Below are 17,524 nucleotides of genomic sequence, written 5' to 3'. Positions count from 1 at the left end.
CAGCTGCAGCTGAGCTCAGAGCCACTGGCTTGAAGTCATGAGCAATAAATGCATCATGTGAACTCATTATTATCTCTGTCAGCACCACTGGCTGCGCAATATAACAAGATCTGACACAGGCGACACAGACACAGGCCTGCAATTCTAACTGTAACCATTTATCTTTACGTGAGGACTTGCTGCCTCCCTCGTTCTAAAATATTCTACTCCACTGCATGCCATTTCAAAAGTCTTTTGTTGTCTGGTTGTGGCTCTGCCCTCGCCACACGGCTCCACCTCAAATCCACAGTGACCACATTGATTCTTTAGGACCTGACCATCACACTAAGTCATCTTAAAAAACATATTTTTATTAGTGTGAGGGAACAAAAAAAATCCCTCTCTGACCCTTCAGGTGCTCTCTTATCATATAATCCCTTTTTTCCCCAGTGACATTAAAGGAATAGTCCACAGAAAATCATTTGATTATTAAATATTGAACGGCTTCTCTGAACTTTGTAGCTTGCAGCAGGTTTAGTCACCACTGATCTCAAAAGCCAAAGCCAGAAAGCATCAAAATATACAGGGAATTATTCCAGCCAGCAGCTGCAGGATTACCCACAAGCCTCCACTCTTTATGTGTGTCTTCAAGTCTCTCAGCAGAAAGTAGTGAATGAAGCAGTGATGTGTGGATAACTGACTCTGCAGTTTGTTTTAGTTTTACTTCCAAGTGAGGCTAATTAGCTGTAACAGCATTCATATGTGTACTAAACAATACTACAGGAAGCTTACATCATGGCAGTCTCAGGCCGTGTGCAGTAATGTGCAGGACGCCATGCTGCGGCGCTCTCCGTGATAATAATGATAAACATTAATCAGCTGACCCGAGTCTCTTCAAGCTCACTGTGACAGCCATGACAGCCCAATATCACAGTCCTGACATTTGAAAAGAATGAGCTGAGGGCGACAGCCAGAGTTTATTTAATTTGATCATACAGCCGGCCCACAAGGAGGTGAAGGAATTACATTTTTTTTTAAAGGAAATGAAGATTGAGAGGCGCCCCCTGCTGCTGGTAACAACATTATTGTCCTGCTTCATTAGAAGCAGTCAGAGCTATTTTCAGGCACACTAGAAGTGAAGCTCCAGATATAATGATCCACTTTAGTGGACAACAGTTTGCATCAAATATTTATTCATTAAAAGGTTCACACAGTCTGATCAATCTCCAAAATGCAGTCTAAGACGATATGAGCACACTTCAGCCATGTTTGATCCAATACACAGACTGCGGTCCTGGGCAGGTCACCATCACAATCCTCCTTTTAGTTTCATGACTGGATCCTTTTTAATAAAGATGGTCGACCAATGTACGTCCAGATTAAACCCGCCAATATCACTATAGTGACTGTTGGACCAGGGCTTTCCTCCCTGCACTGGCACCAACACACAGCTGATGTGTACACAAGACACACACAGGTGCAAATGCATCACTCCAGTCAGGTAGCAACAAGTCAATAATAATAATAATGTCACTACCGTTAGCACTCACAGCTGTAATGGTAGCTTGTTAGCATTATAGGGGTGTACTGCTACCAGATATCAGAGTGTTAGCACTACAATGAGTTTAGGCTAGGCTGTATGTGCAGGGAGCGAGGGGTTAATGTTACAGGTCATGGATGCCGACCCATCACTGCTGGATCTTATGCCGTTTGTTGCTTTTGGGGTTCATTAACTACATAGACTTCATCCCAGATTGATCTAAGAGAAGCAGAGGAGTCTCTCCAGCATCTATCAACAGTTCTGTGTGGTGGAATATAACGAGCATTACAGCCTCACATAGATTTACACTTTAGGTGTTGTTTCTGGATGTTTGCGTAGGAGCCTGTGTTTGTGATTGTGTATATGTGATGTCGTGGGTATCGCACACAGTGCGACTTTTAGTACACCTAGAAATTAAGATTGTTTTTATGCTGTGTGTGTGTGTGTGTGTGTGTGTTCGTGTTTATATACATATCTCGTCTCCATCACGTGGAAGCATTGCATGCTGTGCATGAGTTTCTCCCTCTGAGTCATCAGACCAGTTGGTGTACCCACATGCCAAGCTGGCTTGTCACTGGCACCCAGCACTCCTCCACACTGACGCCATTTATTTAACACTCACAGCACTTTAGTCTCTACTGTACTCCATCTGCAGCTACTCTCAGGCTTCACTTTGACTTAAAGGAGGTGGTTTTGTCTTTGGTCACCTGTCTGCAGAGGAGGTTCAGTTGTTTTCTGGCAGTCAGCTGGCTCTCTGTATGATTCAGTCCATCAAAGAGACTCTGCTGGGTGTAAATCAATAGGATTAGACAACAAATGCTAACATGATAACAGCTGTGTATCTGGTAGGTATTTCTGCAGGCTTTGTTGCAGATTTTTGGGGAATCTAAAATCGGCCGTCTCTCTGTGTTACAGCGAGAGACTGGCAGCCTGTCCCGCCCCTCGCCCATTGACAGTTGATAGGTGATAACTGAGAGCTGACAGGTTAAAGCAGGTTAAGAAAATGGATGGATGGAAAGTATCTGATTACATTAAGTTTAGAGCCTGGTGGTGCCTGCTTAGTGCTGAGCACTGCCTGATGACGAGACTGTTTACTGTTCAGAGTGCTGACGTCAGTGTACCTGATATGACTGTGAGATGAGCGTAATAAAACACAAAAACATTTCAGTATAATGACCCTCAGCTCAGTACGATCACTCAATCTATAGCATTCACACATTTGTCCTATAAATATGACATTGCATGTTTTCACACATGAGGCGACACAAAACGTGGAGGTGAGGAAACGTGTACAACGTTGTTGGGATGAGGGGACGGCAGTCGGATGTCTGCGATTCCTTTTTTGGAGTTTCTACTGCAGACAGACGCTGCTGAGGAACTCAACAAGTGCACTTGACTCTCCGTGCACACTTTAATGACGCACTGCTACAGTATCATGACCGATGCGTGTCTGAGTTCCATATAAATGATTCATTAACATCTACATTTTAAACGTCTTCTGTTCAGTTGAATATAAATGAGGCAGCAGAGTGGGGATTGTCTCAAATCAAAAGTACATTCATTCAGTCCATTAAATTTCTCCTTTTGAATCATCCTTAATGCTTCATCCTCTAATTACAGATATATTTAGAAATGGACTTAAACATTGGTAAACAGCTGGTAATGAGCTAACACTGACTGATGCAATCATGCGATCGAGGGCCACAAATTATTTCCACCTTGCACATCTTTTCTTTTTTTGGGGGTCATTGGCTGCAGCAAACATCGTTTCCTTCTTCCCGTCTTGGTCTCTACAGTCTGCCTGAGCTACTTAAGAGAAGTTGTCGGACCTTGTCACAAATTAAAAGTGTTTATACCTCATCTAAACGGCCACACTCAAAAGGCCGAGTGAAAGCCCAGTTTCTCCTTGAACACTTTCTACAGATAAGTCCTCTCTCACCTCCACAGCCGCCTGTCACTGAAAGGGTGGTGTGACCGTCAGTTCAGACAAAGCCTCTATGGTTCCATGTTCTCTTACCAAACACGCATATGGACATCCTGTGTTTCTGGGCAGAACATCTCCCTTGTGTACATACTTGCATTAAGAGGTTGTGTTTTTTTGTTTGTTTTTTTAACCAAAAAAGTCAACACCTTTGGGATGAGCTGCAAGCCAGACCTCAGCAAGCATCAGACTCTGAAATCAGCAAATCAAGTTTTCAACCAGAATCAAAAATTGTGATTTTTTTTTTGGGTCAAAAAATACAGAATCCTCTTTTAACCTCTTTGTTTCTCCAGGTTGAAGAGGAGGAAGAAATCGGGTACGCTGAAGGAACAACAGAAAGTAAGCTAATTAAAATAATTTTTTAATAAGCTATGACAAAAACACAGCCAACAAACCTCATCCCTTTATTCCTTCTTTCATAAACTCACAGCTGACTTCATTCAGCATTTACTCACAGCACACTCTTCTATCTCTGTAAATGCCAAGTGTCATGTAGCTGTGATTCACCAGATGCCTGAATGGACCTCTCCCTGTGTGTGTGTGTACTGATTGGGTAATGTAGGGGGAGGCTCGTCTGTTGGTTCACTGTTGCTGGTTAGACCTGATGTTTATCTCATCAGCTATCCACCGCTATGCTAACATCACCCTGCAGCCTAAGGACTGAGAGGAGGAAAAAAACCTACAGTTACTCTGCGGCAAAAAAAATTGCAAGAGCCACATTTATAAGGATCTAATTCATTTTGGCTGCAATGAAAAACTGAGAGGGGAATTGTGCAAAACATTTGGCTGAAATCAAAACAGACCCGGTCCCAGCAGTGGTAAGCTACCAGCTCTCCGACCACCGCCGATCCATTCATACACATTCATACACCAGTGAGTGCACTGGAGGCAATGCGGGTAAAGTGCCTTGCCCAAGGACACACAACAACGACTAGGGAGGAGCTGGGGTCGCCGACCTTCCGGTTATTGGACAACCCTGCTCTACCACTGAGCCACTGCTGCCCTCATATATATTTTGTACCCAATCAAGTGCTTGCAAAGCAACACATGTCTATATGCTAACGAAACATATGGATCTACTGCCGGATGTCATCTGATCATGGATCAGATGAGAGCAACAAAGTCACTTTGATCTCCGCCTAAACCTTACCAAGTAGTTTTAATGACTAAATCAAGCCAAATAAATGTGTAAGCAGACCGAGTGTTAACTATGAATGTCTACACCGCTGTCATTGAAACGTCACAGGTTTAAATAGGGGAATAACCTCTAAAACAGCTGATAAGACTTGAGCCTTTACGTGTGGTCATTAAGGTTGGTTTCAGCATCAGTGGTGGTCCTCAAAAAGACAGGAAGCTCAGACCTGTGCATGTGTTCTTCTAAACTGTGACTTTCTTCCCTCTGACAGGTTATTGTACAGAACAGAAGAAACCAAAGGTTATCTTCATGATGGGTACGTGTACACACACACACACACACACCTCAACACTAGTGGAGCCTACCTCATTAGGAGGAGCTGAAAACAAATGCAGACTCACAGGGTGATAATGAGCAGCTTCTGAAGGCTCAACTGGCCATTAGCTAAACTTTAATTCTATTTAAATCAATAATTAAGTGAAAAACTTCAATTATTAATCAATATTAATATTGCAATTCTTCCATAATTAAGCTATAAAAGTCTTGATAGATTTGTTTCTATCATGCTGTGAAAACATCACAGATATCTTGTCTTCTTGGAGGTTTTGTAAATGTTTTATCTGCAACATGATTTTAACTGCAGCTCCCAGAGTAAATTGTGCGCAGTCAATAATTAAACGTTTAAGTAAACTATCTGGAAATAAACACAAACACTTTGTAATGCTTCCAATTAGTATGCTGTGACAGTGCAGCGAGGCAGCGCAGCCCAGTCTGCTAATTGAAGACAGGACCAAGAGATGAAGGTTAATGAGAGATCAGGGACACCGTCAACTTCGCTACCACGGAAAAATACTAAAGATACGGCCATTAAAAGATTATTTAATCACTGCTCTGTGTGTGTGTCCTCTGTCACACCTGGGCAGGTTATGTGTATTAGCGTTAAAACCTCTATTCATGGAAACTGACACGTCAAATCCCAGCTGATCTGAGTCAACACCGGTTTGTCGGAATATTTGACAAACAGAGTCGTTTCTTATGCTGGAGCAGATAATTGGAGGAAAATGTCACCTGCACGTAATAACTCTCACAACTCTCACCTCAGTGTGTCTCCTGAGCAGAACTCATACCACATAATGATGAGGCCGTCCTTGCAGGCTAACGTTCAGAGTGTTCACAACTACCTGCGATCATCCTGAGAGCATGTCTCATCGTATTTGTGTCAGCTGATAAGAGCTGAACATCTGTTTTTACTGCTGTGGATACCTGCTTTAATTGTTATCTGCATGCTTGTAAAGTCGGCTCAAACCAGCTCCCGAAGCTTTCACCTGCCGTTGTTCTGCCTGCAGGCTGCTCACAGCACAATGTGAAACAATTCACAGAGGTAGCTGTAAATATGAGCACGTTATGTATGCAGTGATAGGCTATATCGTTTTGCTTTTAGACGTTAAGTGCAAAAAAAACCCAGCAGAACAATGCAGCTACATTACACATTACATTATATGAGATGAAATGCCATCCTTCCTTCTTTTCCTCGTCCTTGAGATGACTTTGTTTTTACAGAAACAGTCACACGTTGCATGCTCACTGTGGATTTGAAAGCTTCTATACTGGAGCTACTGAAATGATGTGCAGAGGAATTACTGCCACAGCAGAGGGTCAGCCAGCCAGTGAGGAGACTGGTGTAAAGCTGCCCAGGTATCAGGCAGGGGACACTTGATGGAGTCACCGTCTGCTGCCGACAGCTACGTTCAAATCAGACTCAAATCAGTGACTCAGATCAGATTTTTTCAGGTCTGACACAGAAATCCAATCCTAAATCCCAATTTCTGAATAAGACATGAGTCACTTCAGCATGTGGTCCTACATTGGTATATAGTGTATATTTGATCTGATATTTGATTCCAGGATATTAGTTTTAGAAAAAGATCATTATTTGGGGCTTGGTTACCATGGTTACAACTCATGCCCTTTCTACAACTTGATAAAAGGGATCATCTACCACAGGCTCATGCTGTCTCCACCTTCCAGTGCATCACAAAACCCTTTTGGACTCTACCTCATACTTCCTGCATGAGAAGTTTTCAGCCCATGACCATGTGATGTGATTGAAGTCAAACATGGTTACGTTTATGCTAATGGAGCATTCAGTTATGTCTGCATCTGGCAGTGAAGCTTCATTCAGGAGTCCAGAGGTTGAGTCCCCCTGACACTGCGAACTGTTTTGTTATCAACTGCTGCTAAGTTTCATTTTCACCCACATTTTAAAAACTACCGGTTCATGTCCTCCTACTGACCCCGTTACTTCCTCTCATTCTTTATGAACCAGCTTCTCTGCTGCAGGGGAAATTAAGGTTATCTGTCTGTCCAACTCTGGGAGGGTATTAGATGAAGACGGGCTCAGAGGGTGGTGCAAAACACTTTCTGAACAGCACAGAGGTAGTATTATAGCCAGTAATCAACTTTAAAATGTCAACTGTGAGCATCTGGTAAAGGACACATTAAAGTCAGTGCACTGATATTCTCCAACTGCTTTAATTAAAAGTTGGGAGAGACTAATTCTATCTTGTTTAATGTTTATTTACTCATTCGATACCTTTTATAACAGTGAGGGAAAGTTACCTCAGAGCGCAGCAGCGATGCCTCCTGAGGGAAATGCTAATGTGAGGTTTTTACTTAGGGAGAAATGACATGACATGTACTGTGTATATCTCCCCTTCCCACTGCACCCTCTACCAGCTCGTTTTTATGTCAGCTCTTTGCCGAAAATGACAATTTTATCCTTGTAATCAAACTCCAATTTAAACGTGCTGTTGGTGTGTGAGGCAACAATGACGACATTAACAGGAAGTTTCTAAAAAAAAACAAAATTTCTTTCCACAACCTGTTTTTTTAGCAGAATTTCTCTCTTTTTCTTCTACTCGGTGAAAATGGAAAAGCTCTTTGCTGCTCATTTATTTTGCTTTTAGGTTTCAGTCTGGTACTTTGCGGAGGGAATCTGCTAACAGTGATCATGGCAGCATCCAACACTAATCTGGAAAACTGATGCATTTAAAAAAGTGGAGACAAGAAGCCATTTGTCATTTAAACTAATTTAGTTTAACATAAAAGAATTTCTCACTGAGGCTTTAAGTAAAGAGTAGGGATGTAGCACTGATTACTACATTACATAAAAAGGAGATTCTCCTTTACTTTACATGGCCTTCTTTGCCTTGTCTCTTTTTCGTCTCTGCATCTCCCTCTCTGATACATTCCATCTGTCTCTTTGGCTCTGATGGAGGACAGCGCTGTGATGGTTCTGTTCACACATGGTGGGATGGTTGGTAGAGGCAGCGTGCAAATGAAGCTCAGCAAATTGTCTGACTTGTGTTTGGATTTTATACCAAATAAAAGAAAGACATACACATCCAGACAAAGTAGTGACTTCTCTGCATGTCACTAAGGCCCTGTTCACCCTGGGGAAATCAATCCGGCTAGAGCAGGATTCGGGCAGTATCTGGATATATCCTGGATACACCGCGAATCCGGCTATATTTCAATCCACCTCTCGAGGTTGATCTAGCCGGATTGGCTCAAATGTGGCTCAGGTCTGAACGTAAATGCAGCTAGCGAATCCGGCTAGCGACATGATACTTCCGGTTCACGGGGACAGTGTCCGGGTCGCGTACAAAAGCCGTATGTAAACAACCGTCGAACTATGACAGTTTTGCCCCGGGTTTATTTTCCACAGGGCTACAAAGGAATAAACTGCTTTTTAAACCAAAAAAAAAAAAGGAACAAGCGGCGCATGCGCACATGCGGTCCTACCGCCTGAACGGACTCTGTATATTACGAGGCACCACCTAGCTGTTTGGAGGACCGCAAACAAGCTGAATTAAGCCGGATTGAGTGTGGACACGTGTTTGTTTCTCCAGTGTGAACAGAGCCTAACTGGTGACACAATATTTAGGCAGACTTTTAAGTCAACAAAGATGGGAGTTTATTGTAACATGTGACTGATTCACCCTGACACTGACAAACGAGCAAAACAATTAAACTCTCTAAAGCTAATAAATTAATTTTCTGTGTTTTCAGAGGGAGAAGTCTTTTTACACACAGAACCAGAAGCAGCCTTGACCCCACTAACTGGGAGAGTCACTAACAAGCTTCTCTGGGCTTTCTGGGTCATTATTTCACTTCCTGGCAGAGGTGTCGGGCAGCAGAGGAATACGTCCAGTGGGTGGGTGTTGCTGGCTGTGCAGCAGTTTGAGGCTGGGGAATAATTTAAGTCAGTGTTGAGGTGATGAATGTACAATGAATAAATCCATAACCTTCCACTCCTCGAGTTCTAATGGACCCCTCTGATCTCATGGTCGTCCCTGGGTGAGCTGTGCCCCGCTCATATCTGTCCGCATTCTCTGAGGAAATGGTGATGAGGACATTTGTTTTTGAACACTGGCGGAGGGCAGCGGCATTCAGGCGCAAGGAGCATGCTGATGAATATGAAGCACGTCCTGAGTTTTATTACTGGGCTCAAGGCTGCTTTTGATAAATCACTGCTTCACACAGCTTCATGGCCATGTAATACAGTTAACCTGCAAAAACATCTGCAAGCGTCACAGCACAGGCCGATGGGATATTGCCGCTCCTTAAAGTGAATTCATGTCTGTGTTTAAATGAGCTGCTTCGGTTCCGTTGTCCCTCATATTTCCTGACAATTTCCTGTTGTCTCCCTCTGTCATCCTCCCCTAAGTTTGTGTTTAGGCTCAGGGTTTTTGTCATCTGTAAGGACATGGACTTATTCCTGCTCTGTGTGTGTGTGTGTGTGTGTGTGTTCTGCAGGTGGGCCAGGCTCTGGTAAAGATCTCCAGTGTGAACGGATGGAGGAGCGGTTCGGTTTGCGTCGCGTCACTCTGGGTGACCTGCTGTGCAACGAGCTGCAGTCGCACAGCGAGAGAGGGCGCCACCTGCGGGACGCCCTGGAAGGCGGAGAGCAGCTGCCCGAGGTCAGTGTGTGGTCACAATGAGATCATGCTGAGGGAACATTTCATGTCCTGCATAGAAGTGATTGTCCCAGTGTTCAGGGGTGTGATACCTGGTATTTAAATGATGCTGCTAGTTTGTGGCTCTTTCTGCCTTCAGTCAATAACCATCATGCCCTCTCGGGTTGAGATCAAGTGACTGATTTGGCCTGTAAAGAATCTTCCAGTTCTTTGCTTTGAGAAACTCTTGTGTAGCTGTCGCTGTATGTTCATTGTCCATCTGCAATGTGACACATCACTACATAGGTGTTGCAGCATTTGGCTGAATCTAAGCACAGAGTATAGATCCATATAAGACCCATCATCAACAGACAGCAGTGACCCTGCTCCACTGGCAGAGATACAAGCCCATACCCTAACACTGTGTCCGATTGAAGATGTGCTGTGCTCTGGATCATGAGCTCCTTTCATTCTTCACACTTTTCTCCGCCATCATTCTGGTTCATCTTGGTTTGATCAGTACAAACCGGGCAGGCTTGTTTAGCTGTTTTCTGGCCTTTGTGTTCTTGAGTGTGACCACTAGTCTGTATAAACATTCATAAAGCCGTCTCTGACTGTAGACTTAGGCAAGGACATGCCTACATCTTCCAGAGTGTTTCTGACTTGTTCTGAAAGAGTTTTTCTTCACCATGAACCATGAGCCCTGCCATCATCCACTTGAGTTGTTTTCAACTAAGTCTTTGTAAGACTTCAGTGATTTTTTTGCATCTCTTTTTTGGATCTATTTTTGTAAATGGCCTCCTTCATCTGCTCTTTAGACCTCATGTTGAGAGTTTGATTAGTCATGGAGTAACGAGGGAACAGGTCACACATGGAGTCAACTGCTTGTCAGTCATTCATTTCATTATATATGAGCGCTCCAAAAATAACTCATTGTGCAAAAGGACAAGTTAGTGGGATTAAATTGCAACTTAAGTGCAAGTGGCAACTTCTGGGGCTTGTAATTGTGGAAATCTGCAGTTCATCAAATGGCCACTTAGTCCCCATAGACATTCATGTTTACATGCCTAACCTAACAGCACTCCTTTCCTCTTTGCCCATTTCTGAATTAGCCGAGCTGACGCACTAAGCTTCAGGAAGCTTCATCCAACTTTACATTGAGTTTATGGACGTTGCGCACAAAGCACATGTTCATGGAAAACACATTTTATAAGGCAAACCTACAAAGTACCACATAAACACTATTCATTTCCATCGTCCTTAAATTGGCATCACTACTGTAACCTCTGGTAAAGCTGGGCTCCTCCATCTATGTTGCAGTACAGCAGACTGGGACTAGTGGCTTCTGCACTATGAAATGCAGTAACAGTCATTTTCAAACAGCTTATCGCCTTTGGGTTGCGCTCTGGGTGCTCAGACATGATAAGGTAACAGATGTGATGTCGTAAATCCTCACAGCTTCACACTGTCGAAAAATAAAGCATAAGAAATAGTTCTTGAGTACTGATTAGCAACCCTTTACACATTCAGGGACACATTTTGCCTTTTAACAGCAGCTCTAACAGATACTTGTATACCTGAGGATTATCTGTGCAAGTGGCTTGTTTTTAACATAAGATTTTATACAGTAAGAGCAGCAACATACCAAAGAGGCTGAGGAGAAAACTCAAAGCATAAAAAGATGTCACAGCAGCACTGCCTACACTGTATGACTGACAGGTGATCTGTGGGAGGACTACTGCAAAAACCCTGACAGCTACAAGCAGAGAAGTGACTCAACTAAATAATAATCAAGATCTTACAGATGATTGTTTTATAAAGCTTGAAGACAAAGTTCTGAAGTTCTGAAGATGCTGAAGGGCTCAAAGCAAAGCATAGAGGGAAAATACTGATATACTGTTACTATACAGTCAAGAAGAGCTTTCACGGGGATGTCACATCTGTACACGGCTTACCAGACACAGCTGGACGAGAATATATATATACGAGGAGGAAACAGACAGAATGTGTAAACCAGATACATTATCTACATGTTCAAACTGTCTCAGAGGAACAGGACAGAAAACATGCTCATCTTCACAGGGGGGTCAACTCAAGTCATTAAACATACTGCACTTCCATCCTGCAGCCAACGCTGAGATAAAGAGCCCATACAGACTCATAACTGGCGATGTAAAGCAAAATTCTACAACGCTGTTTATTGGCTGCATTTCAAACTGACAGTGATGTAAACATGAACCCTTGTGGAACTCCAGGACTAATGTTGTGCTTTTTCCACTTCCTTTTTGGGATCGAGATTTGTATCCAGCACTTTTTGGTCCACATAAGCTTATATAATATTTATTATTCTACTATTCTATTAATTTTGAATTCATACAAAACTGATAAAAAAAAGAAGAAGTTTTCCTTTAATTAAACATCAGATCAATCCCCCAATGACCAACATCAGAGGCTGTTCTGGCTCAATATTCAGCTTCCTCCTGTAAGTAATGAACAAGCAGAGCAAATGTTTTAATGCTCAGCATCCCCCGAGATATTAATACTGTCCAAATGAGACTTAAATCACATTATAAACGTAGCAGGTGGAGGTGACAAATAGTTTGGCTCCCTGGCCTCATTTCTTGCATCCACATCTCTCATTATGACTGCAGAGATTACGAGCAGTGATGCATTTTGCTGTGGGTGATTATTAATCCTCAGTAACATACCGTGGTTGCCGGGGAGCTTTTTTTTTTAATTGACCTGAACTGCCAGTCGGTGACATTTCACATCAAAACACACACTATCCATCACTCACACACCACCATCCGGGCTTCACATGTTCAAAGGGTTATATGTGTGTGTGTGAGTGTGTTGAGCTGGGATGATGTGTATTCGATCCGAGTGAGTCACAGATATTGGCTATGAGAAAATGTTAAAACATTTTCCTACTTTCAATTAGGGATGCACCGATCCACATTTTTTCACTTTCGATCCGATTCCGATACCTGAATTTGGATATCTGCCGATACCGATAGTATTCCGATACCATAGCTCTATTTGCTTTTATATCACTATGATTATTATCATTATTGTTGATTTTACGAGGCTGTAATAAACTTCTCTCCAAAAAGCAACTTGAGGTAAGTATGAGGTTAGAAAACGGCAGAAATCCCATCCTGAAAACAAATATGCAACTTTAAGGGTTTAAATGGATATTTATTTAAATTCTATGTGTATCTGAATCAACCCAATGCACTGTGAGACTTATCAGTGACATTGGGCAGACATCTGAAGTCCAAATATCTGTGGTAAAGCTCAGGGCTGGAACTCCTTTTAGCTTATCGGCTAACTTGGTTGACACTCTGTTGTACAGTTCAGGTAGCGCCGTCTCTGACAAATATCTCCTGGACGGTAAACTATACCTGGGCTGCAAGTGTTCAATCAGGCTGCGAAACCCCTCGTTTTCCACCACTGATAAGGGTTGGTCATCAAGTACGATGAAGTTGAGCAACTTCTCTGTAATCCCTTTGGCTTTTACGTTGTCTGCTGGAAGTTTATTTTGCCTTTTGAATGATTCCAGAAGTGATTCTTGGCGGCTCTTCTCTTCTTTCTGCCCCCTGGTTAAAAAGTCCTCGTGCTCTCTCGAGTGGTGCTTTTTCAGGTGTTTAATTATATTTGTAGTGTTGAACGTCGCAACGGAGGTTCCACCTCTCGGAACGATGGCTTTGCAAACATTGCACGTTGCTGTCTTACTTTGTGGCGTTTCGACCGTAAAATATTTCCACACAGCGGACATGTTGTATGGCGCTCAATGCTTAAACTGCTACTTGCAAACTGCAGAGGATTTCCTTAAAGGAGGCGTGTCATCTCTGTCAGTGTCTCATTGGAGCACAGACACGTCACCTAGCCCGGGATCACTTGTGAGTCATTAACTCTGGATCGGAAATTTCTCCAGGTTGGATCGGAAATTTCCAATCCGTTAATTAAGCTGGTATCGGAACCCGATACCGATACTGGATCGGATCGGCCCCATCCCTACTTTCAATACGCTGTGAAAAGCTGTGAATGCAAAGCACACAACGAGTCTCTGTGGTCTCATAAACAAGTCTGTCATACTGTGTGACCTTCATTACTATGAACACAATGAGTGGTTCACAAAGAATAATGTTTCTGCTGGATTTCTTGCTACTATACTTAGTCTGCAGCACAGCTTTTTTTTTCCTCTGGGCTTCAAGCCACAAGGCTGCAGATCGATCGAACTGCAGTAATGAAAGAAAACTTTGGCAAAAATGTCTTTTAGGTTTGCCGGGTTTTAGTGAATAGACATTTGTCTTGTGTCAGCAAACACACTCAGCGACATCCCGAGTAAAAAAAAAAAAAACCTATTTATACGAGTTTTCCATTAAATAATTTAAATCAGTTTAATTTAAAATGGCTGCAATTATCAGGGATTTACCAAAGCGAAAATACCAGCAACAGCAACAGCAACACAAACAAGGATCCAGTTGGTCCACATATTTCTGATAGTGCCATCAAGTGGCAGCAAACAGCCACAACAGGTAGAGTCAAGCTCAAAGCTGCAAAAGCAGAATCACTGTGGGGAAAAAAATGATTAAAACATTTAAAGAATAACGTCCAATCACTTTACAAGGTCTTAAAATGACTGACAGAAAAGAAGAGTTTCCTTCCTCACATGACAAAAACAAGAATTTTATACCTGCTTTTAGCAATTATGAAAACGATTCATTTCATACCAAAACAATGAATCTTTCTGTCCATCTGAATTTTTAAAATACTTTAATTATCCCATCAGGGAAATTGCTTAAGGCTGCCCAGCAAAGAGCGCCACACACCAGTGAGTGCACTGGGGGCAAAGCAGGTAAAGTGCCTTGCCCAAGGACACACAACAACGACTAGGAAGGAGTTGGGATCGACCAACCTTCTGGTTATTGGACAACCCTGCTCTACCACTGAGCCACTGCTCCCCTATCTATTATTTACATAACTGACTTTATAACAAGTTATATTCTTTGAAGGTGAATTGGATTTGTTTGTGTTTTATGACTATAAAAGAACTGTTAACTGAGATTAAAACATTTATTGGGACAAAGAAACGTGCACTTTTTACTGCCTCTTGAAAAGAACACCAACAACAACCACAAGAGGATCAGAAATATTCAGACTTTGCATCATTGCAAGATTAATAAAAAAAAAAAAAAAAAAAAAGTGCTGCTGACGCACAGATTTACTTTAACTTTGGAAAAACCCGCCGGCTTTAAAGCACGGCTCAGCTGTCTAAGCTTCTTATTGCACATTAAGGTCGTGTCCCATGTGTTTCCCCAACATGAGCTCTGTGAAATGCATTTTTTTTAATGCTGTATGAGTGAGACAGCGAGAGAAAGAGAGTGATTTAAAAGAAGGATGAATAATCCCACACTGGGATTACTGAAGTGCACCTCTACAGGTTTACAACAAAAGCCTCGCTGACGCAAAAAAATCACCCACATCCGAGGTTTCAGATACATAACGCCGCCATATGTGGCTCACCGGTGAGTGTAAAACTGTCAAAACGATACTGGGAGAGTTTGACTTTGTAAAGTGTTACTGTACTGTTGCCTGGCAACACAGAGGGAGCAATTTAACGTACCCTGTCTGCCTGCATGTGTGTGCTGTAAGTCTGCATATTTAGAGGTTCACCTCCCAAGGTGGAGGTGCATCTGTTGTCAGTTCAGGGTCTCCGAACAGGCTGCAGAGAATAAACATCCTGAAATACCACAATCATCCTTCCTGTGTGTTCACATCACCACATCAACGAGAAGTCAGTGAAGGAAACAAACAGGAAGAGGGTCGGTCTTATCTTTCAGGCAGAATTTAACATCAATCTTAATCATGGTGCTCAGGCGCTTATCGAAGAGAGCATTCAGCAGCTGACAGAACGTTATCTGGGATCAATAGTTCTGGATCGTTTTAAATATACAGTCAGCTCTATTTATGTATTCAATTATATAAATTCTTCACATCTTCACGTCTTAAAAGAAGAGAAGGATACAGAAACAAAGCTGAAAACAGAAATGATTGATCGTGACAACAAACATGACATACAGCTAGTTCAAAAAAAATACACCACATCCACTGAGATACAAATATAATGTGATACTATCTGCAAGTTACCTTTCCTGACCTAAATGTGCATTCATTATTGGCTTCTAGGTGCAAACAGCTGGATGTTAATCAGATTACAGAGAACAGTAGTTTATCCAAACACTGAATATTCTCCTTTTTCCATGCTAATCTACTGTACTTTAATCCCAGTTGACAGGTTATATTAGGCCAGGTCTAATGCAGCGGATACTCACTTCATGAAGGTTTTAACCCTCTGCTCACCATCTGATTCAATATTAAGGTAATATTATGGTCTACAGTGTGTGAAGAAGCAGCAGAAGCGCAGCAAAATGGCAACTGAAGGCTTCATATTAGGCTCAGATATAAATGACTTCCTCTTAATATGGTAAACAGCAGATAAACACGCAGCTAAATCCAGCAGCAGCTGTAATTGTGATATATTATCGTGTAGTCAGCAGTTACATAAACCTGAATTATATCTGCAGTGTGAATGGCAGCCTATTGCTGTTCTAAGTGCAACACAAACCAATAATACAGAGGAATAATTACATGCAAACACACAGGTCTGAGGTGAGACTACACAAACTGACCAACAACATGATGCTGTGCCACAAAATACACACAAGCCAAACAACCAGATGATTAATAAACTTTACAACAACATCACAATGCCAAGAGAAATAACCATAAAAACACAACGGAGAGAAATAATCCACACAATCATCCTCTAAATCAGACACAAGGAGAGCAGAGTTGCAGGGTGAAGCCTCTGGGAGGTGTTAGCTCCATGCTAATATAGCTTCCTGTTTGAAGCTAATATTGAGAGTAGTCAACAGATGCGTCTCTGCTGACAGATAAAACAACAAGACCTGACTGTTTACTCCACAAAATCCTCCCCTGAAGCAACATGATAGCGCTGTTAGTTTTTTGTTTGTTTACAAAAAATGTGTTTGTTAGCTTCATTAGCACAAACTGACAGGTGGTTGGGGATATAAATAGAATGTATGTTGTTTTGAGGGCCTTCACTGTAGAGCTAGCTCATTAGCGTAGCTACAAATAGGACTGTAGGCAGACAAACTCTGCGACTCACCAAGAGATGATGTGTTCAAGAGCAGCTTTAAAGCTCGGTCACCATTTTGAAACTCCCGGCTAATACAGGTAGTCTAAACGGAGGTGTTTGGGTGGAGCTAGCACACACCTGTGGCTCTTCTTCTTCTTCTTCTTCTTCTTTTAGGAGTTTAGCTGGCGGTTGGCAACCAATTTAAGGTGCATTTACCGCCACCTACTGGACTGGAGTTTGGACGTCGAGAATAGTCGGAGGGAATACTTTACATAAATTTAAATACGACTAAATAATCCAGTGTTTTTTCACCTGTGGCTCATAATGACCACAACCATAAGTATGTATAGCATTAATATAATACAATATACAATTAATACAAATTGAATTTCTCAGATTTTACACCCATAACAAACACATTTACTGAGGCTTTGTAATGTCAGCCTAAACATTTTAGGTTTTAAATAATATGTTTAATATGTCCAATATTTAAAGGATGGAAATTTTATTTATTATATTTGACCATTTGTTGATTTTTATGAAGCTTTTCATTTGTATTCATCACAGAAAAACTCATTAGCAGGCAAACTGAGATGACCTACTTAGAAATGAGATCATGTATGTAGATGATATTCTACTGAGTTAAAACCATGCTCTCTCTTCTTCATCAGTATTCTGGAATATGTTAAAGAAACATCAACAGCTTCATACATAATGCTTTTTATAAGCATATTCTGTTAAATCACATAGGATGTTGTAAGTTATA

General features: G+C 41.9%; 1 protein-coding gene across 1 annotated transcript in view; it reads left to right on the top strand.

Moving 5' to 3' along the window:
• The window catches only part of ak5 (adenylate kinase 5), a 57,956-nt gene that overhangs the window by 38,431 nt on the left and 2,001 nt on the right, over positions 1-17,524 (top strand). The window contains exons 9-11 of the mRNA XM_028428396.1: positions 3,794-3,839; positions 4,907-4,951; positions 9,454-9,617. Coding sequence (XP_028284197.1) covers positions 3,794-3,839; positions 4,907-4,951; positions 9,454-9,617 — 255 coding nt within the window. The remainder of the gene's footprint in view (positions 1-3,793; positions 3,840-4,906; positions 4,952-9,453; positions 9,618-17,524) is intronic.

This window comes from Parambassis ranga, chromosome 17 (assembly GCF_900634625.1).
Source record: "Parambassis ranga chromosome 17, fParRan2.1, whole genome shotgun sequence".
Classification (NCBI taxonomy): Eukaryota; Metazoa; Chordata; class Actinopteri; family Ambassidae; genus Parambassis; species Parambassis ranga.
The sequence above is the reverse complement of the archived record's forward strand: the minus strand, read 5'-3'. Positions and strand labels throughout refer to the sequence as shown.